This window comes from Oncorhynchus mykiss, chromosome 8 (assembly GCF_013265735.2).
Source record: "Oncorhynchus mykiss isolate Arlee chromosome 8, USDA_OmykA_1.1, whole genome shotgun sequence".
Taxonomy (NCBI): Eukaryota; Metazoa; Chordata; class Actinopteri; order Salmoniformes; family Salmonidae; genus Oncorhynchus; species Oncorhynchus mykiss.
The window spans coordinates 6,804,900-6,831,923 of NC_048572.1; the positions used below are offsets into that span (position 1 = coordinate 6,804,900).

Sequence of the window (27,024 nt, forward strand, 5' to 3'; positions counted from 1 at the left end):
CGGTTGTTTTCACTATAGATACGGTTGTTTTCACTATAGATACGGTTGTTTTCACTATTGTGTTTCACTATAGATACGGTTGTTTTCACTATAGATACGGTTGTTTTCACTATAGATACGGTTGTTTTCACTATAGATACGGTTGTTTTCACTATAGATACGGTTGTTTTCACTATAGATATGGTTGTTTTCACTATAGATACGGTTGTGTTTCACTATAGATACGGTTGTTTTCACTATTGATACGGTTGTTTTCACTATAGATACGGTTGTTTTCACTATAGATACGGTTGTTTTCACTATAGATACGGTTGTTTTCACTATAGATATGGTTCTTAGTCACTTGGCTACGTTCCTGGTTGAACCAGTGGAAAGTCAAACGAACAATAGTGAATTTAGCCAGGCTAAATTCTACCTGGCCCAGACTATATTCTGTCTGTTTTATAGCCAGGCTAAATTCTACCTGGCCCAGACTATATTCTGTCTGTTTTATAGCCAGGCTAAATTCTACCTGGCCCAGACTATATTCTGTCTGTTTTATAGCCAGGCTAAATTCTACCTGGCCCAGACTATATTCTGCCTGTTTTATAGCCAGGCTAAGTTCTACCTGCCCCAGACTATATTCTGTCTGTTTTATAGCCAGGCTAAATTCTACCTGGGCCAGACTATATTCTGTCTGTTTTATAGCCAGGCTAAATTCTACCTGGGCCAGACTATATTCTGTCTGTTTTATAGCCAGGCTAAATTCTACCTGGGCCAGACTATATTCTGTCTGTTTTATAGCCAGGCTAAATTCTACCTGGCCCAGACTATATTCTGCCTGTTTTATAGCCAGGCTAAGTTCTACCTGCCCCAGACTATATTCTGTCTGTTTTATAGCCAGGCTAAATTCTACCTGGGCCAGACTATATTCTGTCTGTTTTATAGCCAGGCTAAATTCTACCTGGGCCAGACTATATTCTGTCTGTTTTATAGCCAGGCTAAATTCTACCTGGGCCAGACTATATTCTGTCTGTTTTATAGCCAGGCTAAATTCTACCTGGGCCAGACTATATTCCGTCTGTTTTATAGCCAGGCTAAATTCTACCTATCCCAAACTATATTCTGTCTGTTTTATAGTCAGGCTAAATTATACCTGGGCTAGACTATATTCCGTCTGTTTTATAGCCAGGCTAAATTCTACCTGTCCCAAATTATATTCTGTTTGTTTTATAGTCAGGCTAAATTCTACCTGTCCCAAACTATATTCTGTCTGTTTTATAGTCAGACTAAATTCTACCTGTCCCAAACTATATTCTGTCTGTTTTATAGTCAGGCTAAATTCTACCTGTCCCAAACTATATTCTGTCTCTTTTTTATAGTCAGGCTAAATTCTACCTGTCCCAAACTATATTCTGTCTGTTTTATAGTCAGGCTAAATTTTACCTGTCCCAAACTATATTCTGTCTGTTTTATAGTCAGGCTAAATTCTACCTGTCCCAAACTATATTCTGTCTGTTTTATAGCCAGGCTAAATTCTACCTGGGCCAGACTATATTCTGTCTCTTTTATAGTCAGGCTAAACTCTACCTGGGCCAGACTATATTCTGTCTGTTTTATAGCCAGGCTAAATTCTACCTGGGCCAGACTATATTCTGTCTCTTTTATAGTCAGGCTAAACTCTACCTGCCCCAAACGATATCATATTATTATCTACCATTTCAGAAGACTCCCCCATAGGAAATTCAGTTAAAGCATGAAAGAAAGGACCTTTTGTCTGCAATGCATTGTATCACAGGGATGGAGAGAGAGTCTAGTTTTACATAGATATGAATCACATATTCAAATATATACTCTTTGTGCCAGGCCTTGTCAAGAGAAACGGGGATACAAGGACAGTCATGTCTTCTGCATTTAATCCATTTAACCCAGAGAGGTGCAGGGGACTGCTTGACGCTCTCCCTCGCCATCTTGGGTTTAATGTGGTTCCTATCTGACCAGTGTGTTTCTATGAGAGGTGTTGGGTTTGCACTTAGCTCGTAACAACATCCCTGTTCTGTTGATAAGAGGTTTGGTACAGTGGGAAGTTCATCGTCCATGGCTTGTCTCCTGCTCTCTGCATAAAACAAAACCATTTTTAAATAACATAGAGCATAGTCAACCCCCCCTTTAAGAAAACTGGATGCATATATATATATATATAATTACAATTCATACTTAGGAGGTGGACGAGAGAGAGAGAGAGAGAGAGACACAACATTGTGAGGTCCCTCACTATGGTGATAATACCGTATGGTCCCTGGCAACTCCCAGCCCTACTGGATACTTTAATATATTATGGTATTAGCATTTTTAAGACAGCGATTCAATTTGAAGTTAGTTATTACTATAGTATTATAAGTGAATAAGACTATTCTCTGACAAAGTTGAGTTCAGTTATTACCATTTTAATTACAGGACGCCTCCGTGTTGAGCCTGTCTGGGAAACACAAATGACAGAAAGTCTCAAGAGGGTGTACCTGTTAAATCACATGGTTAACAACAGGAAGTACCTGCTGGTGCTGCTGTCTCACGTCTACTAACATTTAGTCAGCATTTAGGCATCATCATGACCCATCGTCTGGCATCTCAGAATAAACCACATCATTCTTCTGAATTATGGATGTTCTAGATATTATTCATCTTTATTTATTCATTTCATTTGTTTTATTTTACCTTTTAGGAAGTCTTTTTTTGGGGGGGTTGGGGGGATTCAAAAATATGTCTGTGAAAGAGAGCTGGCAACATGTCAGCAGAGGGAAACATAGGACCCCCCCCCCCCCCCTCCTCTTCCCACAATGCAACACAATAAAAGAAGATCATACAGAAACAATAGTCAGAGACAATATGCTACACTGGCCTGTTTCTGCGGGGTCGCGGCCCGTGCACTCACTCACTCACTGTAAATGTGTGTCTGTGTGATTTCAACTGTGAGGTTGCAGGCACTTACCCATCGAGGGATATAGAGCTGGCCAGGCTCTGTGTTTATAGATTGTGGGGGCGGGCTGTGCAGGGGGGAAATGTATAGGAGAAGAAGGTGTGTGTGAATGGGTGGGGGGGGGGGGTGGATGTCTGTAGGAGTGGTGACTGTGTGTGCGTGTGACCCTTTCCCTGCCTATTTGTGTGTCTGCCTTGTATTTGTGTGTGTGGCCCTGCCCCTCTCTGCCTGTTTGCGTGTCTGTATAGTATCGTGTGTGTGTGTGTGTGTGTGTGTGTGTGTGTGTCTGGCTTACAGGAACACACTCCCCTCCCCCGTTTAGCGTGAGAGGACGAGGGAGCTAGAGTGATTGATGGGTGAATTACATGTGTGCTTTCAGACCGACTCTAAACACTGGGGCAGCTCTCTGGCTCCCTGGCCTTTTGTGATTCCCGCTCGGTTTTGGGGGAATGGCCGAGCTGGCGGGAATGTTTTCCAGGCCCGGGAACATTCGGCACCCGTTCCCCTTGTGTAGTGCACTTCTTTTGTCCAGGGGGCCCATAGGCCTCTGGTCTAAAGTAGTGCACTAAATAGGGAATAGTGTGCCATTTGGGACACATTGTTCCATAGGGAGACTCCATGGAGGGATCATAAATCCTTTTTCCTGTTCAACACATGGATCTGACACGTTTCTGTATGTAGACTGAGGGAGAGGGGGGTAGAGGGTGTGTGTACGAGGGGGAGAGGGTGTGTGTATGAGTGGGTGTGTGACATTGTTTTCATACATCTCAATCTCACTATCCTACTCTCTCTCCCAGTGTCCCTCTCCATCTCTCTATCGCTCTCCCTCTCCATCTCTCCCAGTGTCCCTCTCCATCTCTCTATCGCTCTCCCTCTCCATCTCTCCCAGTGTCTCTCTCCATCTCTCTATCGCTCTCCCTCTCCATCTCTCCCAGTGTCTCTCTCCATCTCTCTATCGCTCTCCCTCTCCATCTCTCCCAGTGTCTCTCTCCCAGTGTCCCTCTCCATCTCTCTATCGCTCTCCCTCTCCATCTCTCCCAGTGTCCCTCTCCATCTCTCTATCGCTCTCCCTCTCCATCTCTCCCAGTGTCCCTCTCCATCTCTCTATCGCTCTCCCTCTCCATCTCTCCCAGTGTCCCTCTCCATCTCTCTATCGCTCTCCCTCTCCATCTCTCCCAGTGTCCCTCTCCATCTCTCTCCCTCACCACCTCTCCCAGTGTCCCTCTCCATCTCTCTATCGCTCTCCCTCTCCATCTCTCCCAGTGTCCCTCTCCATCTCTCTATCGCTCTCCCTCTCCATCTCTCCCAGTGTCCCTCTCCATCTCTCTCCCTCTCCACCTCTCCCAGTGTCCCTCTCCATCTCTCTATCGCTCTCCCTGTCCACCTCTCCCAGTGTCCCTCTCCATCTCTCTATCGCTCTCCATCTCTCCCAGTGTCCCTCTCCCCTTTCCATCTCTATCGCTCTCCCTCCATCTCTCCCTCTCTATCGCTCTCCCTCTCCCTCTGTCCCTCTCCATCTCTCTCCCTCTGTCCCTCTCCCCTCTCCATCGCTCTATCACTCTCCCTCTCCCTCTCCATCTCTCTATCCCTCTCCCTCTCCATCTCTCCCTCTGTCCCTCTCCCCTCTCCATTGCTCTATCCCTCTCCCTCTCCCCTCTCCCTTGAAAAAGAGATTTCGAATTTCAATGAGCCCTTCCTGGTTAAATAAAGATTAAACTGACAAAAAAATCTCTATCGGTCTCCCTCGCTCCATCTCTCCCCTTTCCATCGCTCTATCACTCTCTCTGTCTTCTCCTCCTGTCTGTCTTGGTCTGGGGAAACAGTTTTCCTCCCCCTTCTCCTACAAAAACCGCTCAGCTCCACCTAGCCTCCCCTAGCCACCTAGCCTCCCCTAGCCACCTAGCCTCCCCTAGCCTCTCCAAGCCCCCTAGCCTCCCGTAGCCACCTAGCCTCCCGTAGCCACCTAGCCTCCCGTAGCCATCTAGCCCCCCCCTAGCCACCTAGCCCCCCCTAGCCACCTAGCCTCCCGTAGCCACCTAGCCTCCCGTTGCCACCTAGACCCCCCGTAGCCACCTAGACCCCCCCCCCCCCCCAGCCACCTAGCCTCCCCTAGCCCCGTCCCCTGCTCCGTTTGGAGCCGGTTGTTGACATCATAACCTTAGCACTAATCTGATTGAACTTCTCTCTGTAAAGGCTGGAGGAGGTTGAGGGGAGATTGAGGAGGATTGGAGGATTGGAGGAGGTTGAGGAGGATTGGAGGAGGTTGAGGAGGATTGGAGGAGGGTGAGGAGGGCTGGTGGAGAGTGAGGAGGGCTGGAGGAGGATGAGGAGCCCTGGAGGAGGGTGAACAGGGTTGGAGGAGGATAAGGAGGGTTGGAGGAGGATGAGGAGGGCTGGATGAGGAGGAGGAGGGCTGGATGAGATGAGGAGGGCTGGAGGAGGATGAGGAGGGCTGGAGGAGGATGAGGAGGGCTAGATGAGGATGAGGAGGGCTGGAGGAGGATGAGGAGGGCTGAGAGGGCTTTGTACAGCAGGGTTTAACCTCTTCTGATACAGGAAGCACCTCTTATGTGTAGGAGACACACACATGCGCAGTCATCATACACACACGCACACATACACACAGTCTGAAGGTAATTGTAGAACCACAGCTAATTCTAGTCTGAGGTGGAACCGTTTTCCAAGTTGGTGTTAACCACTAAGACCTAAATTAGATTTGCTGTGGGAGGGGAGGGGGGGGGGGGGGGGGCTGGATATATACACTACATGACCAAAAGTATGTGGACACTTGCTCGTCAAACACCTCATTCAAAAATGATAGTCATTAATATGGAGTTGGTCAACCCTTTGCTGCTATATCAGCCTGCACTCTTCTGGGAAGGTTTTCCACTAGATGCTGGAACATTGCGGAGGGGACTTGCTTCCATTTCCAGCCACGAGCATTAGTGAGGTCGGGTACTGATGTTGGGCGATTAGGCCTGGCTCGCAGTCAACGTTCCAATTCATCCCAAAGGTGTTCGGTGGGGTTGAGGTCAGGGCTCTGTGCAGACCAGTCAAGTTCTTCCACAACGATCTCGACAAACCGTTTCTGTATGGACCTCGCAGGTAGCCTAGTGGTTAGAGCAGGTAGCCTAGTGGTTAGAGCAGGTAGCCTAGTGGTTAGAGCAGGTACCCTAGTGGTTAGAGACAGGTAGCCAAGTGGTTAGAGCAGGTACCCTAGTGGTTAGAGCAGGTACCCTAGTGGTTAGAGACAGGGAGCCTAGTGGTTAGAGCAGGTACCCTAGTGGTTAGAGACAGGGAGCCTAGTGGTTAGAGACAGGTAGCCTAGTGGTTAGAGACAGGTAGCCTAGTGGTTAGAGCAGGTAGCCTAGTGGTTAGAGCAGGTAGCCTAGTGGTTAGAGCAGGTAGCCTAGTGGTTAGAGACAGGTAGCCTAGTGGTTAGTAGTGGTTAGAGCAGGTAGCCTAGTGGTTAGAGCAGGTAGCCTAGTGGTTAGAGAAGGTAGCCTAGTGGTTAGAGCGTTGGACTAGTAACCGAAAGGTTTCTGGATCGAATCCCAGAGCTGACAAGGTAAAAATCTGTCGTTCTGCCCCTGAACAAGGCAGTTAACCAACTGTTCCCCCGGTAGGCCGTCATTGTAAATAAGAATTTATTTTTTAACTGACATGCCTAGTTAAATAAAGGTTAAACAAATAAAATTGTCATGCTGAAACAGGAAAGGGCCTTCAGCAAACTGTTGCCTCAAAGTTGGAAGCCCAGAATCATCTAGAATATTCATTGTATGCTGTAGCGTTAAGATTTCCCTTCACTGGAACTAAAGGTCCTAGCCCCAAAATGGAAAAACAGCCCCAGACCATTATTCATCCTCCACCAAACTTTACAGTTGGCACTATGCATTGGGGGAGGTAGCGTTCTCCTGCCAAACCAAGATCCGTCCGTTGGACTGCCAGATGGTGAAGCGTGATTCATCACTCCAGAGACCACGTTTCCACTGCTCCAGAGTCCAATGGCGGCGAGCTTTCATTTAAATGATGTGGAAACAACATTGATTCAACCAGTGGGAGAGAGAGGGGGAGAGAGGGGGAGAAAGAGGAGGGGAAACGCTTTGGCCTTTATTTCATAGACAACCTGTCCCCAACAGAAGGATTCAATAGGACGGGGCTCTATAGGTTAAGTCTATAAATGAATATTCATGGTATATTCATATTGACCTCTCATTGGAAGTGTGATACTGTTACCACTGCTTTACGCATATGGAATGTAATTAGAACTTTTAACCATCCAATGAAAAGCTTCAGGTCATGATTATTCATAGATACCTGTGAGTGGCTGGGGGGGCTCTAGAGGTTGAATAGAAGAGAGAGGAGAGAGAGGTGCATTACAATATGAGGGAGGAGGGACTCTGTTGGTCTCTAGGGAGAGAGAGTGGTGAATGTATTGAGACAGATGAGAGAAATGGAGAGAGAGACAGAGAAACACACAGACAGAGACTCCTCCCTCTTGATGAGTGGCTTCTTGCTGCTGTGTAGTGCCACTGTAAACAGCATGTGAGAGTGGGTAGCAGCTAAACTAAGCCTGTCTGGTTTGAACACTACTGTTGATATGAAAACATTCCACTGGCCTCTCCAATTGTCCCTGAGTGTGTGTCCGTGTGTCTGTCTGTATGTCTGTCTGTCTGTCTGTCTGTGTGACAATGCAATACTAACAAAGCCATTTGTACTGCCCAACGTCCAATCTGTTGTCGAGGATGTCAGAAGTATCATCATGGCATGTTATGGAACTCCATTCAATTTAAAGGGCTTTATTGGCATGGGAAACATATGTCAACATTGCCAAAGAAAGTGAAGTAGATAATAAACGAAAGTGAAATTAACAGTAAACAACACACACAGAGAGGCAAGGCAACGAGAGGCAGATAAACTGGTTATGTCAACTTTTTAACTTTGACTAAGCTTAGTGTTTTGTGACTGAAGTGGTAACAGGGCTTGAACCAGCAAACCAGCATTTACATAGCAAATGCACTCTCTCCAGGGGGGGGACACATATGTTAACATTGCCAAAGCAAACGAAATAGATAATAAACAAAAGTGAAATAATTAAAAATGAACAATACACTCACAAAAGTTACAAAAGAATAAAGACATTTAAAATGTCATATGATGTGCAAATTGTTCACGTACAAAAGAGAACATTAAAAAAATATACATAAAAATGGTGTGTGTTCTTCACTGGTTGTCCTTTTCTTGTGGCAACAGGTCACAAATCTTGCTGCTGTGATGTCACACTGTGGTATTTCACCCAGTAGATTGGATTTGTTTAAAAAATCTTTGTGGTTCTGTGTAATCTGAGGGAAAAAATATGTGTCTCTAATATGGTCATACATTGGGCAGGAGGTTAGGAAGTGCAGCTCAACACCCTGACCTTGACTACCTGGAATTTTGACCTTTGACCCTAGATATCATTTATTTTACCTCCTCTTTCATATGAGCCCATAAGTTTTGTATGGAAAATTTTGGGGTCCCCTTTTACCAAAGTATCGCCTCTCGAGGCGAGAACCCCTAAAATGTTATAATTCATTTTTGGTCGTAGGCGAAAGGTTTTTATATATTCTCGAGCCTAATTGGATTCCGAACGCGCCGATATCAAATTTATACCCGTCGGTTACAATGACAACGTTTCGCCTTGTTTCTCACCAGTTCCAATCAGTTCTCAACAGAAATCCTTTTCTCAATAATTTATTTCCCATTGGAATTTTGAAAAAAAAACTTTTTACTGTAATAGGCCATCCTCTAAAATGAGCAAGGCCGAAAAAAAATGTCAATTCCGACACGCAGTGTGCACATAGATAGACAGACCTGGCACTCAAGAGAAGACCGGCTAAGGTGGCAATTCTCAATAGCAAGGCTATGCTCACTGAGTCTGTACATAGTCAAAGCTTTCCTTAATTTTGGGTCAGTCACAGTGGTCAGGTATTCTGCCGCTGTGTCCTCTCTGTTTAGGGCCAAATAACATTCTAGTTTGCTCTGTTTTTTTTTGTTAATTCTTTCCAATGTGTCAACTAATTATCTTATTGTTTTCTCATGATTTGGTTGGGTCTGATTGTGTTGCTGTCCTCGGGCTCCCTTCTGCTGGTATTATAGTTGAAGTGTTTGAAGTGAAGTGTCTCAACAGGAACAGGAAGTGACTTCTCTCGCTCTCTCTGAGAAGAAAGGGTAACATGGAAAACTTACATTAAGCAACAGATCAACCATTCAAACCCTAATGGACACAGATGGGCACATGGCTTAGAGCAAAATGTTCTGATGTTCGAGATCTGTGTGTGTGTGTGTGTGTGTGTGTGTGTGTGTCTGCGTGTGTTTGGATTATAGGACACTTTTCATCCCACATCTTTAAAGGCATAGCGTGACACACACACACACACACACACACACACACACACACACACACACACACACACACACAGCTCCTCTGTAGCTGGGCCTAGCTGTACATCCTTATGTAATGGTGTAGAGAGACCTGAGGGAAGGAACACAGCACTCTCCTTGGTAGACAGAAATATCCAGAGAATATGGCAGGGCAGAGAGACAGACGGAGAGAAAGATGTGATATAGAAGGGGAGGAGCTTGGTGTAGAAGGGGAGGATCTTGGTATAGAAGGGGAGGAGCTTGGTGTAGAAAGGGAGGAGCTTGGTATAGAAAGAGAGGAGATTGGTATATAAGGGGAGGAGCTTGGTGTAGAAGGGGAGGAGCGAGTGAGAGGTAGGTCTTTTTATTTAACCTTTAAATTAATTTAAATCATTTTTTAATGGACCTAATTTTAACAGGGAAGGCATATTGAGACCTATTTAGGAATCAGTCAAGTAAAATCAATTGATTAGGCCCTAATCTATGGATTTCACATGACTGGGAATGCCGATATGCATCTGTTGGTCACAGATACCTATAAAGAAAAAAGGTAGGAGGAGCCTCCCGAGTAGCACCGCGGTCTAAGGCACTGCATCGCAGTGATAAGACGCCACTACAGCCTCGGGTTTGATCACAGGCTGTGTCACAGGCCACCGTGACCGGGAGAACCCATGTGGGCAGCGCACAATTGGCCCAGCGTCGTCCGGGTTAGGGGAGGGTTCGACCGGAGTTGCGGCGATGAGACAATATCGAAAAGGGCCTCGCTATTGTTATTTTACTGCTGCTCTTTCATTATTTATTACTTTTATTTCTTTTTTTTTTAGGTATTTTTCTTAAAACTGCATTGTTGGTTGAAGGCTTGTCAGCTGTTGTGTTTCGGCTGCACGTGACACATAAAAATGGGATTTGATGTATGTAACCGTCTGTAGATATACTGTTGGCCATTAGAAAGGTAAACATTTATTGGGCAAATAGTTGTTTCTAACCACTGAACCTGATCAGGTAAAACAATCTGGGCCCTGTATTTAATTACAGTGTTTTAATAAGAGGTCGACCGATAAATCGGAATGGCCGATTAGTTAGGGTCGATTTCAAGTTTTCAAACAATCAGAAATCTGTGTTTTTGGACACCGATTTGACCTATATATATATATATATTTTTTACACCTTTATTTAATCTTTATTTAAGCAGGCAAGTCAGTTAAGAACGCATTCTTATTTTCAATGAAGGCCAAGATACGGTGGGTTAACTGGTCTAGGAACAGCTCGGGGGATTCAATCTTGCAACCTTACAGTTAACTAGTCCAACGCTCTAACCACCTGCCTCACGAGGAGCCTGCCTGTTACGCGAATGCAGTAAGAAGCCAAGGTAAGTTGCTAGCTAGCATTAAACTTAATCAATCATAATAACTAGTTACTACTACACATGGTTGATGATATTACTAGTTTATCTAGCGTGTCCTGCGTTGCATATAATCGATGTGGTGGCATTCGCGAAAAAGGACATTCGTTGCACCAACGTGAACCTAACCATGAACATCAATGCCTTTCTTAAAATCAATACACAAGTATATATTTTTAAACCTGCATATTTAGCTAAAAGAAATCCAGGTTAGCAGGCAATATTAACCAGGTGAAATTGTGTCACTTCTCTTGCGTTCATTGCACGCAGAGTCAGGGTATATGCAACAGTTTGGGCCGCCTGGCTCGTTGCGAACTAATTTGCCCGAATTTTACGGAATTATGACATAACATTGAAGGTTGTGCAATGTAACAAGAATATTTAGACTTATGGATGCCACCCATTAGATACGATTCCGTATTTCACTAAAATAATAAACAATTTTTTTTCGAAATTATAGTTTCTGGATTCGACCATATTAATGACCAAAGGCTCATATTTCTGTGTGTTATGTTATAATTAAGTCTATGATTTGATAGAGCAGACTGACTGAGCGATGGTAGGCAGCAGCAGGCTCGTAAGCATTCATTCAAACAGCAATTTTGTGCGTTTTGCCAGCTGCTCTTCACAATGCTTCAAGCATTGGGCTGTTTATGACTTCAAGCCTATCAAGTCCCGAGATTAGGCTGGTGTAACCGATGTGAAATGGCTAGCTAGTTAGCGGGGTGTGTGCTAATAGCGTTTCAAACGTCACTCGCTCTGAGACTTGGAGTAGTTGTTCCCCTTGCTCTGCATGGGTAACGCTGCTTCGAGGGTGGCTGTTGTCGATGTGTTCCTGGTTTGAGCCCAGGTAGGAGCGAGGAGAGGGACGGAAGCTATACTGTTACACTGGCAATACTAAAGTGCCTATAAGAACATGCAATAGTCAAAGGTTAATGAAATATAAATCGAATAGAGAGAAATAGTCCTATAATATTGAAGATTCATGTTAAAATGAACCACCAGCTTTCATATGTTCTCATGTTCTGAGCAAGGAACTTAAACGTTAGCTTTCTTACATGGCACATATTGCACTTTTACTTTCTCCTCCAACACTTTGTTTTTGCATTATTTAAGCCAAATTGAGCATGTTTCATTATTTATTTGAGGCTAAATTGATTTTGATGTATTATGTTAAGTTAAAATAAGTGTTCATTCAGTATTTTTGTAATGGTCATTTATTACAAATACATTATTATTTTTTTAAATCGGCCATATTCAGTCGACCTCTAGTTTTAATACCAACACGTACTCTGTCATGATACCTTTTACACTTCTGTCAGTCTTACTAATCATACTGCTGCTGTTTCTAGGGTGGAAGTAATTTATTTTATACGAGTGACAGCAGCCCATTGCTAAGTAACAACGTGACATTAATTGCATTATAATGACACCAGATGTGTTCTAGAATCTTGAGGACAACGATGGCTGTCTCTCCGCTAACGGGATTCTAAATCTAATACCGTTCCTCCTCCCATTACTTCATGAACGGGGATGACTACACAAGGCAGCTGTTTTCCCAGCGAAAACAATATCGGTAAACTTGTTATTGTGTACATTAAACTCTTTTCAATTAGATACACAGCAGTCAATCCACATTCTAATACACTTCAGTCTGTTCATAACGTCTCTGTGCATTTGGTGTTTTATAGGTGGTTTTATCCGCTTGTCTTATCTGGGATAATAAAGATTGATTCATTTATTGATAGGTGGCTTTGTCAGTCAGAAAACGTGATTCCCCTCCTTTTCTCTCGATAATAGCATAAAGAAAAAAAAGCTTGTTTAAACCCCCGGTCATAGATTGATCTGCTCAGAAACCGTTGTGATCTGTATTCACTGCAGGCACACGGTCTACATACACATTTTGTGATTACTGGTCAATGTTGCAGCCCTCTCCCAACCCTCTCAGCTCCATGGCAGATATGTAGAATTGCAGGAAATTAGCTTTAAAATCGCAAACTCCCTCTCTCCTTCCCCCTCTCCTTCCCTCTCTCCTTCCCCCTCTCCTTCTCCCTCTCCTTCCCCCTCTCCTTCCCTCACTCCTTCCCCCTCTCCTTCTCCCACTCCTTCCCCCTCTCCTTCCCCCTCTCCTTCCCCCTCTCCTTCTCCCTCTCCTTCCCTCACTCCTTCACCCTCTCCTTCACCCTCTCCTTCCCTCTCTCCTTCCCTCTATTAGAACACTGCTCTTCTTTATACCCTGGTTGAAACTACAGCTTGTCCTCTTTGTCCAGTCTGGCATTCCTCACATAGTGATCTGTGTATCTTCTGGAGGGAGGGAGAGAGGGAGGGAGGAGAGAGGGAGGGAGGGGGGAGGGAGGGGGAGGGGGAGGGGGGAGAGAGGGAGGGGGGAGGGGGGAGAGAGGGAGGGGGGAGAGAGGGAGAGAGGGAGGGAGAGAGGGAGGGTGGAGGGGATGAGAAAGGAAGGGGGGAGGGGTGGAGAGAGTGAGGGAGAGAGGGAGGGTGGAGGGGATGAGAAAGGGAGGGGGAGGGGGGGAGAGAGTGAGGGAGAGAGGGAGGGTGGAGGGGATGAGAAAGAGAGGGACCAAGGGGTGAGGGAGAGGGAGGGAGGGGGTGAGGGAGAGGGAGGGAGGGGGTGAGGGAGAGGGAGGGAGGGAGGGAGGGAGGGAGGGACCGAGGGGGAGGGAGAACATCAGATCTAATGTCGACTGAGATCTACCCTTGGAGAGACACTCTAGACCCTCTCAACGGCTCACCTTCCCACTTAGCCCTGGTTGTGGTAAAGGGTGGTGTTGGTAAATTTGTTGGTGTGCCATTGGCACAAACAGAGCAAGGTTTGAAATCATAAACAGTGCTTTCCAAGTTGTGGCTGAACTCTGACCTTAAGTGTGAGTATGTGGCACACAAGCAGAGAGAGAGAGAGAGTGAGAGAGAGATTAGAACGCTATTTGGCCCTAAACAGAGAGTACACAGTGGCAGAATACCTGACCACTGTGACTGACCCAAAATGAAGGAAAGCTTTGACTATGTACAGACTCAGGGAGCATAGCCTTGCTATTGAGAGGGGTTGCTATAGGCAGACCAGACCTGGCTCTCTTTTGTACATTAACTATTTGCACATAATATGACATTTGAAATGTCTGTATTCTTTTGGAGCTGTTATTGTTCATTTTTATAATTTATTTCACTTTTGTTTATTATCTAACACGTTTGCCCATGCTAATAAAGCCCCTGGGGGGGGGGGGGGGGGGGGGGGGGAGGAGAGAGAGAGAGAGAGAGAGAGAGAGAGAGAGAGAGAGAGAGAGAGAGAGAGAGAGAGAGAGAGAGAGAGAGAGAGAGAGAGAGAGAGAGAGAGAGATGAGCCCTTTACCGTGAGAATGTTTGTCTGTTGCCACGTTTTGAGACCCTGGGTGCCAATAAAGCCCTTAAATTCAAATTGAATTGAGAGTGAGACAGAGAATTGTCTATTCCGTTTGCTTTGGCAATGTAAACATATGTTTCCCCATGCTAATAAAGCCCTTAAATGTAATTGAGAGTGAGTGAGACAGAGAATTGTCTATTCCGTTTGCTTTGGCAATGTAAACATATGTGTCCCCCCCCTGGAGAGAGTGCATTTACTATGTAAATGCTGGTTTGCTGGTTCAAGCCCTGTTACCACTTCAGTCGCAAAACACTAAGCTTAGTCAAAGTTAAAAAGTTGACATAACCAGTTTATCTGCCTCTCTGTGTGCCTGATACGCTAGGTTGTATTATAAACTGGGTGGTTCGAGCCCTGAATGCTGATTGGCTGAGAGCCGTGGTATATCAGACCGTATACCACGGGTATGATAAAATATAAATGTTTAATGCTCTAAAATACATTTTTACTGCTCCGGTAACCAGTTTATATGAGCAATAAGGCACCTCTGGGGTTTGTGGCTGTATCCACACCTTCTCGTGCCTTATTGCCTAATTATAAGCTAGTATATTAATCTGCCACTTGTTGCTTGTCTATGTGCCTGATATTGTCTATGTGCCTCTACGTGCTAGGTTGTAACATAACTCCTACGCTAATCAGCCTCTTGTGTTTTTAAAGGCTAGGTGACCAGTTCTACCGGGAGGCCATAGAACACTGTCGCAGCTACAACGCACGTCTGTGTGCCGAGCGGTCGGTCCGCATGCCCTTCCTGGACAACCAAACTGGCGTGGCCCAGAACAACTGCTACATCTGGATGGAACAGCGCCACCGCGAGCCAGGTGGGTGTACTGCAGGGCAGTGTAGCAAAATGACACGCGCACAGCCGCAGACGCACCAAGTCAGAATAAATAGATATAATGAAAGCCGGCAGGCCACAAAGTATAGGGTGTGGTCCCAGGGCCCAGTATGCTAGATTAAGGGAGAGGCTATTGGCACAGTATGCTAGATTAACCCTGCTGTTGTGTTCGTTTCATGTTAATTAATTCTGTGTCCCCGGTCCAAATTGCCCGCCCCATATATAGCTGATTATAAATCCGAAAGTAATACATATATTATCACCTAATGTTGTCTTAGATCTTTTTAGCAACTTCATTTCTTGTGAACATTACATGTTTTGAACTTCTATTTGCTATTTATGGCCTGTAGGCCTCATTGACCTGAGCTCATACAACTCGTTTTGGAGTTTTAAAAAAAAATCTGAACGTTTGGATCATTTTGACTTTAACAAATACTTAAATGAAACATATGGTGCTATTTACCACAGACTACTTTCTCCTCTAATGCATCTTCACTGTCAGTTTCCTGGTGTCTCTCTCTCTCCTCACCAGTGTCATGATCAAAGAGATGATCAAGAGCCTCACATACAGCTTGGTCATTGTGCTGCCACAGAATGAATTGTGAGCAAGACCTCAAATAAGCTTTATATACCAGAGCTGTGAGAAAAGTTCTATGTATTATTGAAACAGTGTTGCGATTGTTTGTGAGAATTCCAACAGGTGTGGTTCCGTGGGGGGAAAGATTCTATTGGGGAAAGGTTCCCATGGAAGCCAAGAAGGGGAGTGAGGGGTGTGTGTGTGTTTGTGCGCGCTCAAACACACATGCATGTGGGGGTCTGGGAGAGAAAGTGTGTCCATTTGATGAATGTGCATGTGCCTGAATTAATTATTTTATAACCTAATTGTAGTCTCACCCATTCATTTCTAATGACCGGTCATTTTTGACACCACAAGTGTACAAAACTTAAATAAAAACACCCAAAATGTAATGAAAATCAGCTAAATGTATTTTGTGTGTTCAGATGCCCTGTGTGGACCAAGTCATGGAACCCGATGACAATCAGATCAAATGAACTACATTTTACAGAGAGAAACGTTCAAATCGACCAGAACACCACAGGAGGGTTAAGGGAGAGGCTATTGGCCCAGCATGCTAGATGAAGGGAGAGGCTATTGGCCCAGCATGCTAGATAAAGGGAGAGGCTATTGGCCCAGCATGCTAGATGAAGGGAGAGGCTATTGGCCCAGCATGCTAGATGAAGGGAGAGGCTATTGGAACAGCATGCTAGATAAAGGGAGAGGCTATTGGCCCAGCATGCTAGATAAAGGGAGAGGCTATTGGCCCAGCATGCTAGATTAAGGGAGAGGCTATTGGCCCAGCATGCTAGATAAAGGGAGAGGCTATTGGCCCAGCATGCTAGATGAAGGGAGAGGCTATTGGCCCAACATGCTAGATAAAGGGAGAGGCTATTGGCCCAGCATGCTAGATAAAGGGAGAGGCTATTGGCCCAGCATGCTAGATGAAGGGAGAGGCTATTGGCCCAGCATGCTAGATGAAGGGAGAGGCTATTGGAACAGCATGCTAGATAAAGGGAGAGGCTATTGGCCCAGCATGCTAGATAAAGGGAGAGGCTATTGGCCCAGCATGCTAGATTAAGGGAGAGGCTATTGGCCCAGCATGCTAGATAAAGGGAGAGGCTATTGGCCCAGCATGCTAGATGAAGGGAGAGGCTATTGGCCCAACATGCTAGATAAAGGGAGAGGCTATTGGCCCAGCATGCTAGATAAAGGGAGAGGCTATTGGCCCAGCATGCTAGATAAAGGGAGAGGCTATTGGCCCAGCATGCTAGATGAAGGGAGAGGCTATTGGCTCAGCATGCTAGATGAAGGGAGAGGCTATTGGCCCAGCATGCTAGATTAAGGGAGAGGCTATTGGCCCAGCATGCTAGATGAAGGGAGAGGCTATTGGCCCAGCATGCTAGATAAAGGGAGAGGCTATTGGCCCAGCATGCTAGATTAAGGGAGAGGCTATTGGAACAGCATGCTAGATAAAGGGAGAGGCTATTGGCCCAGCATGCTAGATAAAGGGAGAGGCTATTGGCCCAGCATGCTAGATGAAGGGAGAGGCTATTGGCCCAGCATGCTAGATAAAGGGAGAGGCTATTGGCCCAGCATGCTAGATGAAGGGAGAGGCTATTGGCCCAGCATGCTAGATGAAGGGAGAGGCTATTGGCTCAGCATGCTAGATGAAGGGAGAGGCTATTGGCCCAGCATGTTAGATGAAGGGAGAGGCTATTGGCCCAGCATGCTAGATAAAGGGAGAGGCTATTGGTGTCCAGCTCTTAGTAAACACCATATTGTTCCCTCTGGCTCAATGGACGACTGGACATCTGCAGACTGTAAAGAGATGCCTGCAAGGCCTCCTGGGTCTCAGGTCAAATCAGGAAACAGGAAGTCAATGGACAGGGAGATATCTGGAAGTTATTTCAGTGAGGTGTGTGTTACACTGTGTATATTTGTTAAATGTTTTTTTGTGTTCTGACGTGTGTGTGTGTGTGTTAGGTGTGGCTGCTGGACAGATGTATACGTACCCTGCACGGTGCTGGAGGAAGAAGAGGCGGCTCCACCCCCCTATGGACCCTCAGCTACGCCTCTGTGAACTACGACTGGGTGAGAAAATAACACCTCGCTCTCTCTCCCTCCGTCTCGCTCCCTCTCCGTCTCTATCTGTCCCTCCTTCGCTCCGTGTCTCTCTCTCCCTCCCTTGCTCCCTCGCTCCGTGTCTCTCTCTCCCTCCCTTGCTCCCTCTCCGTCTCTCTCTCCCCCTCCCTTGCTCCCTCTCCGTCTCTCTCTCTCCCTCCCTTGCTCCCTCTCTGTCTCTCTCTCCCTCCCCGTCTCTCTCTCCCTCCCTCGCTCCCTCTCCCCCTCCGCATCTCTCTCTTTCACCAACACTGGTTACACACAAATGCAGGCACTTCGTCAGACACCACACAATCACGTACACAAACACTCACACATTCCTGGTTCCCCCTCGTCAGTCTGTAGCTACAGAGTGGCCTTAGCCTCAGCGTTAACGTTAGCTATCTGGCTCTGGTTAGCCTCTCTCTCCAGGTTCTCTCTCTCTGCCTGAATCAATGCCTCCTCTTTCTTTCCTCTAGGACACACACACACACACACACACACACACACACACACACACACACACACACACACACACACACACACACACACACACTCTCCTCCACCTCTCTTACATTCTCACTCCGCATGGACAAATGATTAGAGGGGCCCAGTATAGGTTGTTCCTGTGCTTCAGCTAAGGAGAGGGCCCTAACCTTAACACAAGACCACTGAGATCGTTTATAAAGGCTAGTCTGGTAGAGGAACACCAGGGGAACCGGATAAGAGATAGTTATGAAGACTAGTAGGGGAACCGGATAAGAGATAGTTATGAAGACTAGTAGGGGAACCGGATAAGAGATAGTTATGAAGACTAGTAGGGGAACCGGATAAGAGATAGTTATGAAGACTATTTGAGGAACCGGATAAGAGATAGTTATGAAGACTAGTAGAGGAACCGGATAAGAGATAGTTATGAAGACTAGTAGAGGAACCGGATAAGAGATAGTTATGAAGACTAGTAGGGGAACCGGATAAGAGATAGTTATGAAGACTAGTAAGGGAACCGGATAAGAGATAGTTATGAAGGATAGTAGAGGAACCGGATAAGAGATAGTTATGAAGACTAGTAGAGGAACCGGATAAGAGATAGTTATGAAGACTAGTAGAGGAACCGGATAAGAGATAGTTATGAAGGCTAGTAGGGGAACCGGATAAGAGATAGTTTTGAAGACTAGTAGAGGAACCGGATAAGAGATAGTTATGAAGACTAGTAGAGGAACCGGATAAGGGATAGTTATGAAGACTAGTAGGGGAACCGGATAAGAGATAGTTATGTGACCCCAGACTACCAGACCATGTGACCCCAGACTACCAGACCATGACAGACAGACAGACCAAGACAGACAGATAGGCAGACAGGCAGACAGACAGACTACAGTCCAAATCTGTCTGTGTACAATGCTATGGAAACACTACCTCCACCCTCCCCAATGCTATGGAAACACTATCTCCTCCCTCCCCAATGCTATGGAAACACTACCTCCACCCTCCCCAATGCTGCGGAAACACTGCCTCCACCCTCCCCAATGCTATGGAAACACTACCTCCACCCTCCCCAATGCTATGGAAACACTACCTCCACCCTCCCCAATGGTATGGGAAACACTACCTCCACCCTCCCCAATGGTATGGAAACACTACCTCCACCCTCCCCAATGGTATGGAAACACTACCTCCACCCTCCCCAATGCTATGGAAACACTACCTCCACCCTCCACAATGGTAGGTACGGAAACACTACCTCCACCCTCCCCAATGCTATGGGAAACACTACCTCCACCCTCCCCAATGCTATGGAAACACTACCTCCACCCTCCCCAATGGTATGGAAACACTACCTCCACCCTCCCCAATGCTATGGAAACACTACCTCCACCCTCCCCAATGGTATGGAAACACTGCCTCCACCCTCCCCAATGGTATGGAAACACTACCTCCACCCTCCCCAATGCTATGGAAACACTACCTCCACCCTCCCCAATGGTATGGAAACACTACCTCCACCCTCCCCAATGCTATGGAAACACTACCTCCACCCTCCCCAATGGTATGGAAACACTACCTCCACCCTCCCCAATGGTATGGAAACACTACCTCCACCCTCCCCAATGCTATGGAAACACTACCTCCACCCTCCCCAATGGTAGGTATGGAAACACTACCTCCACCCTCCCCAATGGTATGGAAACACTACCTCCACCCTCCCCAATGCTATGGAAACACTACCTCCACCCTCCCCAATGGTATGGAAACACTACCTCCACCCTCCCCAATGGTATGGAAACACTACCTCCACCCTCCCCAATGCTATGGAAACACTACCTCCACCCTCCCCAATGCTATGGAAACACTATCTCCACCCTCCCCAATGCTATGGAAACACTACCTCCACCCTCCCCAATGCTATGGAAACACTACCTCCACCCTCCCCAATGCTATGGAAACACTACCTCCACCCTCCCCAATGGTATGGGAAACACTACCTCCACCCTCCCCAATGGTATGGAAACACTACCTCCACCCTCCCCAATGGTATGGAAACACTACCTCCACCCTCCCCAATGCTATGGAAACACTACCTCCACCCTCCACAATGGTAGGTACGGAAACACTACCTCCACCCTCCCCAATGCTATGGGAAACACTACCTCCACCCTCCCCAATGCTATGGAAACACTACCTCCACCCTCCCCAATGGTATGGAAACACTACCTCCACCCTCCCCAATGGTATGGAAACACTACCTCCACCCTCCCCAATGCTATGGAAACACTACCTCCACCCTCCCCAATGGTATGGAAACACTGCCTCCACCCTCCCCAATGGTATGGAAACACTACCTCCACCCTCCCCAATGCTATGGAAACACTACCTCCACCCTCCCCAATGGTATGGAAACACTACCTCCACCCTCCCCAATGCTATGGAAACACTACCTCCACCCTCCCCAATGGTATGGAAACACTACCTCCACCCTCCCCAATGGTATGGAAACACTACCTCCACCCTCCCCAATGCTATGGAAACACTACCTCCACCCTCCCCAATGGTAGGTATGGAAACACTACCTCCACCCTCCCCAATGGTATGGAAACACTACCTCCACCCTCCCCAATGCTATGGAAACACTACCTCCACCCTCCCCAATGGTATGGAAACACTACCTCCACCCTCCCCAATGGTATGGAAACACTACCTCCACCCTCCCCAATGCTATGGAAACACTACCTCCACCCTCCCCAATGCTATGGAAACACTATCTCCACCCTCCCCAATGCTATGGAAACACTACCTCCACCCTCCCCAATGGTATGGAAACACTACCTCCACCCTCCCCAATGCTATGGGAAACACTACCTCCACCCTCCCCAATGCTATGGAAACACTATCTCCACCCTCCCCAATGCTATGGAAACACTACCTCCACCCTCCCCAATGGTATGGAAACACTACCTCCACCCTCCCCAATGCTATGGGAAACACTACCTCCACCCTCCCCAATGCTATGGAAACACTACCTCCACCCTCCCCAATGGTATGGAAACACTACCTCCACCCTCCCCAATGGTATGGAAACACAACCTCCACCGTCCCCAATGCTATGGAAACACTACCTCCACCCTCCCCAATGGTATGGAAACACTGCCTCCACCCTCCCCAATGGTATGGAAACACTACCTCCACCCTCCCCAATGCTATGGAAACACTACCTCCACCCTCCCCAATGGTATGGAAACACTACCTCCACCCTCCCCAATGCTATGGAAACACTACCTCCACCCTCCCCAATGGTATGGAAACACTACCTCCACCCTCCCCAATGGTATGGAAACACTACCTCCACCCTCCCCAATGGTAGGTATGGAAACACTACCTCCACCCTCCCCAATGGTATGGAAACACTACCTCCACCCTCCCCAATGGTATGGAAACACTACCTCCACCCTCCCCAATGCTATGGAAACACTACCTCCACCCTCCCCAATGCTATGGAAACACTATCTCCACCCTCCCCAATGCTATGGAAACACTACCTCCACCCTCCCCAATGGTATGGAAACACTACCTCCACCCTCCCCAATGCTATGGGAAACACTACCTCCACCCTCCCCAATGCTATGGAAACACTATCTCCACCCTCCCCAATGCTATGGAAACACTACCTCCACCCTCCCCAATGGTATGGAAACACTACCTCCACCCTCCCCAATGCTATGGGAAACACTACCTCCACCCTCCCCAATGGTATGGAAACACTACCTCCACCCTCCCCAATGCTATGGAAACACTACCTCCACCCTCCCCAATGCTATGGGAAACACTACCTCCACCCTCCCCAATGGTATGGAAACACTACCTCCACCCTCCCCAATGGTATGGAAACACTACCTCCACCCTCCCCAATGGTATGGAAACACTACCTCCACCCTCCCCAATGGTATGGAAACACTACCTCCACCCTCCCCAATGGTATGGAAACACTACCTCCACCCTCCCCAATTGTATGGAAACACTACCTCCACCCTCCGCAATGGTAGGTACGGAAACACTACCTCCACCCTCCCCAATGGTAGGTATGGAAACACTACCTCCACCCTCCCCAATGCTATGGAAACACTACCTCCACCCTCCCCAATGCTATGGAAACACTACCTCCACCCTCCCCAATGCTATGGAAACACTACCTCCACCCTCCCCAATGGTATGGAAACACTACCTCCACCCTCCTCAATGCTATGGAAACACTACCTCCACCCTCCCCAATGCTATGGAAACACTACCTCCACCCTCCCCAATGCTATGGAAACACTATCTCCACCCTCCCCTATGCTATGGAAACACTACCTCCACCCTCCCCAATGGTATGGAAACACTACCTCCACCCTCCCCAATGCTATGGAAACACTACCTCCACCCTCCCCAATGGTATGGAAACACTACCTCCACCCTCCTCAATGCTATGGAAACACTACCTCCACCCTCCCCAATGCTATGGAAACACTACCTCCACCCTCCCCAATGCTATGGAAACACTACCTCCACCCTCCCCAATGGTATGGAAACACTACCTCCACCCTCCTCAATGCTATGGAAACACTACCTCCACCCTCCCTAATGCTATGGAAACACTACCTCCACCCTCCCCAATGCTATGGAAACACTATCTCCACCCTCCCCAATGCTATGGAAACACTACCTCCACCCTCCCCAATGGTATGGAAACACTACCTCCACCCTCCTCAATGCTATGGAAACACTACCTCCACCCTCCCCAATGCTATGGAAACACTACCTCCACCCTCCCCAATGCTATGGAAACACTACCTCCACCCTCCCCAATGCTGTGGAAACACTACCTCCACCCTCCCCAATGGTATGGAAACACTACCTCCACCCTCCCCAATGCTATGGAAACACTACCTCCACCCTCCCCAATGCTGTGGAAACACTACCTCCACCCTCCCCAATGCTATGGAAACACTACCTCCACCCTCCCCAATGGTATGGAAACACTACCTCCACCCTCTCCAATGGTAGGTACGGAAACACTACCTCCACCCTCCCCAATGGTATGGAAACACTACCTCCACCCTCCGCAATGGTAGGTACGGAAACACTACCTCCACCCTCCCCAATGGTATGGAAACACTACCTCCACCCTCCCCAATGCTATGGAAACACTACCTCCACCCTCCCCAATGCTATGGAAACACTGCCTCCACCCTCCCCAATGCTATGGAAACACTGCCTCCACCCTCCCCAATGGTATGGAAACACTACCTCCACCCTCCCCAATGCTATGAAAACACTGCCTCCACCCTCCCCAATGGTATGGGAACACTGCCTCCACCCTCCCCAATGGTATGGAAACACTGCCTCCACCCTCCCCAATGGTATGGAAACACTACCTCCACCCTCCCCAATGGTATGGAAACACTACCTCCACCCTCCCCAATGCTATGGAAACACTGCCTCCACCCTCCCCAATGGTATGGAAACACTACCTCCACCCTCCCCAATGGTATGGAAACACTACCTCCACCCTCCCCAATGGTATGGGAACACTGCCTCCACCCTCCCCAATGGTATGGAAACACTACCTCCACCCTCCCCAATGGTATGGAAACACTACCTCCACCCTCCCCAATGGTATGGAAACACTACCTCCACCCTCCCCAATGGTATGGAAACACTACCTCCACCCTCCCCAATGGTATGGAAACACTACCTCCACCCTCCCCAATGGTATGGAAACACTACCTCCACCCTCCCCAATGCTATGGGAAACACTACCTCCACCCTCCCCAATGCTATGGGAAACACTACCTCCACCCTCCCCAATGGTAGGTATGGAAACACTACCTCCACCCTCCCTTTTGTTTACCTCATGTAGACAGACAGACAAAGTAACTGTGGTTGAGTGACTGCAGGCCATACTACTAAGGTTTTGTCCCAAATGGCACCTTATTCCCTACATGGCACCCTATTCCCTACATGGCACCCTATTCCCTACTTGGCACCCTATTCCCTACATGGCGCCCTATTCCCTACATGGCACCCTATTCCCTACATGGCACCCTATTCCCTACATGGCACCCTATTCCCTACAGAGCCTTATGGGTCCTGGTCAAAAGTAGTGCACTAAAAAGGGAATAGGGTGCTATTTGGCACCCACTAGTTGATTTAACGATGTTTCCATGTGGAATTGGAGTCTGTGCCCAGTGGGAGCATTACAGTACACTGTACGCTGGCAACAGTACGCTGGCAGCAGTAACCTGGCAACAGTATCCTGACATCAGTTCGCTGGCAACAGTACCCTGACAACAGTACGCTGGCAACAGTACGCTGACAACAGTACTCTGGCAGCAGTACCCTGGCAACAGTACCCTGACAACAGTTCGCTGGCAACAGTACCCTGGCAGCAGTATCCTGACAACAGTTTGCTGGCAACAGTACCCTGACAACAGTACGCTGGCAACAGTACGCTGACAACAGTACGCTGGCAGCAGTACCCTGGCAACAGTATCCTGACAACAGTATGCTGGCAACAGTACGCTGGCAGCAGTACCCTGGCAACAGTATCCTGACAACAGTTCGCTGGCAACAGTTCCCTGACAACAGTACGCTGGCAACAGTACGCTGGCAGCAGTACCCTGGCAACAGAATCCTGACAACAGTAAGATGACAACAGTACCCTGGCAACAGTACGCTGGCAGCAGTACCCTGGCAACAGTATCCTGACAACAGTACGCTGGCAGCAGTACCCTGACAACAGTACCCTGACAACAGTTCCCTGGCAACAGTACGCTGGCAGCAGTACCCTGTCAACAGTATCCTGACAACAGTACGCTGGCAGCAGTACGCTGGCAGCAGTACCCTGACAACAGTACCCTGACAACACTAAGCTGACAACACTAAGCTGACAACACTAAGCTGACAACAGTAAGCTGACAACAGTAAGCTGACAACAATACCCTGACAACAGTAAGCTGACAACAGTACCCTGACAACAGTAAGCTGACAACAGTACCCTGACAACAGTACTCTGACAACAGTACTCTGGCAACAGTACGCTGGCAGCAGTACCCTGTCAACAGTATCCTGACAACAGTACGCTGGCAGCAGTACGCTGGCAGCAGTACCCTGACAACAGTACCCTGACAACACTAAGCTGACAACACTAAGCTGACAACACTAAGCTGACAACAGTAAGCTGACAACAGTAAGCTGACAACAATACCCTGACAACAGTAAGCTGACAACAGTACCCTGACAACAGTAAGCTGACAACAGTACTCTGACAACAGTACTCTGACAACAGTACCCTGACAACAGTACCCTGACAACAGTACCCTGACAACAGTACCCTGACTGAACTACTGATATGAATCATAATAACAAGAGACAGGAATGTAACAGTACCCTGACAACAGTACCCTGACAACAGTACCCTGACAACAGTACCCTGACAACAGTACCCTGACAACAGTACCCTGACAACAGTTCCCTGACAACAGTACCCTGACAACAGTACTCTGACTGAACTACTGATATGAATCATAATAACAAGAGACAGGAATGTAACAGTACCTCTCCTGGGCTTTAGGATTCGCACCGTGTTTATTCAGTGGTTCCTGTCTGGGGGGGAGAAGAGGGCAGGGGAGAGGAGAGGAGGAGGGAGAAGAAAAGAGGAGAAGAGAGGGGAGGAGGGCAGGGGATAACAGAGGAGAGGAGAACAGAGGAGAGGAGAGGAGGAGGGGAGGGGAGGGGAGAACAGAGGAGAGGAGAGGAGAAGAGAGGGGAGGAGAGGAGAAGAGAGGGGAGGAGAACAGAGGAGAGGAGAGGAGAGGAGAACAGAGGAGGAGGGGAGAACAGAGGAGAGGAGAGGAGGAGGGGAGAGGAGAGGGGGAGAGGAGAGGAGAAGAGAGGGGAGGAGAGGAAAAGAGAGGGGAGGAGAGGAGAATTGAGGAGAGGGGAGGAGAACAGAGGAGAGGGGAGGAGAACAGAGGAGAGGGGAGGAGAGGAGAGGAAAAGAGGGGAGGAGAGGAGAACAGAGGAGAGGAGAACAGAGGAGAGGAGAGGAGAACAGAAGAGAGGAGAGGAGAACAGAAGAGAGGAGAGGAGAACAGAGGAGAGGAGAGGAGAGGAGAGGAGAGGAGAGGAGAGGAGAGGAGAGGAGAGGAGAGGAGAGGAGAGGAGAGGAGAACAGAGGAGAGGGCAGGGGAGAAGAGAGGAGAAGAGAAGAGAGGAGAGGAGAAGAGAAGAGAGGAGAGGAGAGGAGAGGAGAACAGAGGAGAACAGAGGAGAACAGAAGAGGAGAACAGGAGAGGAGAGGAGAGGAGAGGAGAGGAGAGGAGAGGAGAGGGGCTTTAGACCATCCAGTTCCTTTCTGCCCCGGTCCTATTGGGTTGAGTGACAGTACAGAGCCATAAAGGTGCTGAAGGAGGGATACACAGCATGAGTAATCTGTAGCTAGCTACCTCATTGCTTTCTGCTCTGCTACCCTCCTCCCCCTCTCTCAGGGGACAACAGCAGAGGGAGGGGGAGAAGGGGAAAGGAGGGAGGAAGGGAGGGGAGAGCTAGGGGAAGGCGGAGGCAGAGCGGGAGGATGTGTCTCGTCAAAGTCAACCTAGCTACAGCAGACACAAAGAGAGGGGGAGGAGGGAAGAAATGGAGTGAGGGAGAGAGAGGGAAGATTAACCTTGCTTCTGCTATTAATAACAGATGCATCCTCCCTTCATCCCTCTATCTTCTTTATTATAAACTATACAACAGGAAGGAAGCAGAGATTATCCTCTCACTCCTCAGTATGTCTCCACGGAAATGAAAGAGAAAGAGGGGGGAAAGAGAG

General features: G+C 47.8%; 1 protein-coding gene across 3 annotated transcripts in view; it reads left to right on the plus strand.

The window, feature by feature from the left end:
• Positions 1–27,024, plus strand: part of dpf3 (D4, zinc and double PHD fingers, family 3) — a 50,999-nt gene that overhangs the window by 2,846 nt on the left and 21,129 nt on the right. Inside the window, exons 1-3 of one of the 3 annotated variants that reach the window (XM_036984637.1) lie at positions 12,180–12,336; positions 14,833–14,993; positions 17,553–17,660. In XM_036984637.1, the coding sequence (XP_036840532.1) occupies positions 12,284–12,336; positions 14,833–14,993; positions 17,553–17,660 (322 nt within the window). In that variant the 5' untranslated portion in view covers positions 12,180–12,283. Of the gene's footprint in view, positions 1–12,179; positions 12,337–14,832; positions 14,994–17,552; positions 17,661–27,024 lie in introns of those variants that run through there. The other 2 variants (XM_036984635.1, XM_036984636.1) reach the window with 2 other exon arrangements.